The 3,074-nt window shown below is 47.7% G+C and overlaps 1 protein-coding gene across 1 annotated transcript; it reads right to left on the minus strand.

The window, feature by feature from the left end:
* CSUI_009136 (uncharacterized protein) lies at nucleotides 1–2,659 on the minus strand. The gene is made up of 2 exons (XM_068069255.1): nucleotides 1,424–2,659; nucleotides 1–363 (listed from the first exon to the last, which is right to left on the minus strand). The coding sequence occupies exon 1, from the start codon at nucleotides 2,189–2,191 to the stop codon at nucleotides 1,799–1,801; it is 393 nt and encodes a 130-aa protein (XP_067918771.1). The 5' UTR covers nucleotides 2,192–2,659; the 3' UTR covers nucleotides 1–363; nucleotides 1,424–1,798.
* Nucleotides 2,660–3,074: the final 415 nt, after the last annotated feature.

A 3,074-nucleotide genomic window follows, 5' to 3' on the forward strand; every position in this document is an offset into this window, starting at 1 on the left:
AAAAAAAAAACAAAAAACATCCGCAGGCAAGGCTCTCGCTACTCCTTTTCTCTAGGTCTTCGTAAGCAGAAGAGTGCCGAGAAGATGAAGAAGATTCTGAAAGTAGAATCTTTGCAGCATTAAAGAGGAGTAAAATTGTTGCCGTAGGTGATCTCCATTCTTCTTCTCCCTCTCCTTTCCCTCCTTTTCTCTTTCCTTTTTTGTCTGTTGCATATCATTTCGGTCTTCGTCTTCTTTGTCTTCTGTGATGGCTGTTCACTATCTCTCCTTTATGCCACTGGATGAGATGCCGCAGCCGGGCAGATGGTCCAGAAGAGATCGAGCGTACTATCCCACAGAGAGCGATATGTCGACGGGATGAAGCTGAACACATACACATTCGTACACACACGCAGATCCATGACGAGAAAAAGAATGACACGCAGAAAGAAGGGAATTTTCAAGGAACGCGTAGTCCAAAAGAAAGGTAGAAGCAGGCATGCATTTCCGGTAGACTGGACGGCGGCTTACCACATACCTCTCTTTCTCTCCATCAAGTATCTAAACACTCTTCCATTTTCAATCCTTCGCCTAGTGTGTCAACAGACAGGTCTCCCCGAACTTCAATCGTTAGCGTAGAAAAGTGTGACATCTTCGATATTCTAGGCTGAAGACCATCACACAGACATCCTTAAGATAGAACAGCGCAAGATCTCTTTCACTTTAACCTTACGGGTTTGTATTTCCTTAGAGGAGACGAAGCGACGGTAGAGAAAAGGCGTTCGCTTGTCTGACTGCCTGCTTCTGTCTCATTCGTTCAATTTGTCTGAGATGGATACTGCGAGGAGACGAATGCAAGATAGCTCGAAAGAAAAGAAGGAGAGAGAAAAAAAGAGAAACCTCTCTCCTGGTGATAAGGTAGGAAGACGGCCGGAGTTCTCTTGTCTCTTTCTTCCGCGAGACGGCATACGGATACATGATGTAGAATATATTTAACTTACGGAGGAAAAGAAAACAAAGAAAAATCGACCCGAGAGTGCCATTTGTTGTCGTTCTCTTGCTTCTCGTTAGCTGGGTCATTCGATCTATATCCTAGAGAAAAGAAGTGTGAAAGTTGAGAAGAGGTTTCATCGTCCTTCTTTTCAATATCATGTCTGCTCTACCGATAACTACCCACCTTATGTATCTTTCTCCTATCTATCTGCCTACCTATCTCACAATCTCTCTATTCATCGTTCCCTACAGAAATAGCTAGACATCCGTCTCAGTATTAAGATCCATAAATGTATGTATGTGCGAACAGGAGACGACCTCAAGCGCTGCATTTTGTTCATCAGATCGACAACATCAGCTGGAGATCACACATACCAGCTAGAGGTACGGATTTCTTTGAAACCCGTTCTAGCACATGCGAAGTCTTCGCGACATGCAAGAGCAAACTAACCTTGGGCAAGAGAGAAGATATAGATACTTCTTCGTTTCTGCCGCTTCTCCCTCTCCGCTTCCTTTTTCTTCATTCTCTCTCCGCTTGTTTTTCTGCTTTGCCATTTTAACGGCGACGATGGCGCATGGAGTGTACATGCATTAAAAGAGGAAGCGACTGCCCCCCTCCAGGACAGGAGGGAGGACATTCGATAGCTTGAGAAGGATCAGACGACCAAAATGAAGAGGAAGAAGGGAAATTGTAATAAAAAAAAAAGGCGCATGTAAAGCACGATCTAAGAACAGAACCGTCATCGTAGCACACGGTGTATAAACGATCTAACCTGTTAGAACCTTATACACACTCTGACGCCGAAGAAGGAAACTTCTACGTTTTCTAGGAACACTTCGATAACGAGCTTGCCGTGGAGGAGAATGAAAGAAAGAAGAAGGCAACGGACGATGGAGAAATCATTGGAAGCCGACGGGGGAGAGAGAGAAGAAAGAGAGAACCAGCTGAAGGAGAACGCGAGAATCCTACGACTGCTTGAGTCCGGCATGACAAATCAGCTGAAGAGAGGAGAGGACACGAACAAAGGGGAGGATAAAGAGGAGACAGATTCAAAGATCGAGACGATGTCAACCTACTTCGACGTAGTCCGGGGAGATGCCCCCAGAGTGAGACACCGTCGGGAATAACTCCTCCCGAACGGCCGACCCATACCACCACCGTCTTGGCGTTCTTACAGACGCCAAGACGGTGGTGGTAAAAGAAACGGTGAGACTTCATTCAAAACCAAAGCAGAGCACTTTTCATTCTCAACGAAGCCACTCAAGACAAAAGTCCTATTCTTTCAAACCCACACTTCGACCACCACGCCCTCTGAATTCGACGGACGGAAGAATCCAGGCACGGCGGCGGCGGCACCGCGAGTTAGTCGATAGACTCCGGCTGGTGCTGCTGGCCCACGGCCACGGGAAGTTTGTACTGCCTAAACTGTGAGTGAGACGGGACACACGATACTCAACGAAACAACAGTGCTGTGGGTGGGCTAGTATCACTATGCAACAGGGGGACGTCAAATCACCAAGCGCCCTCAATACATTGACTCCAATAAGAAACTCAGAAAAGGCGGATGAACTCCTCCAAGTAGATTGTCTGTTCCGCCGGTTACTAGCGTAGACTAGAACTGCTTTATTCCCGCTCGGTTCCAGCCGGGTGGGCTCTTCCATCCGTCGGTCGATCCACAATCAAAACCCCTGTCCCCGGCAAACGATGACGCCCCCCGGCTTGCCCCGGTCAGTGGCTGCCCGCCGGGCGAGTGACCGGGGGCCTCCTTCCGAAAAAGCTCAAGAAAAAGATTGCAGCAGTCACTCAGTCAGCGAAACAGCTGAGCAGAAGCGAATGATAAGCGGAGTGCCTTAGAGGACCCGTGGTGGACAACTACTGAGAGTGGAAGAATTAAGAGATAGCCCTCGATAAAAGGCGACAGTGAGGATACTTCTGCCGACATCTAGAGAACGGACAGAGAGTGGCTCACTCGATAAGATGCATCGATTGCAAGTCGTTTTCTGTGTCAGCTGCTACAAGCTTCAGCAAAGAAGAGCGTGCCTCTCTGTGGACCTGCATAATGAAAAACGGAGAGAAGAAGGCAGATTTCTCTCTTGTTCAG

This window comes from Cystoisospora suis (assembly GCF_002600585.1).
Source record: "Cystoisospora suis strain Wien I chromosome Unknown contig_5330, whole genome shotgun sequence".
NCBI classification, from domain to species: Eukaryota; Apicomplexa; class Conoidasida; order Eucoccidiorida; family Sarcocystidae; genus Cystoisospora; species Cystoisospora suis.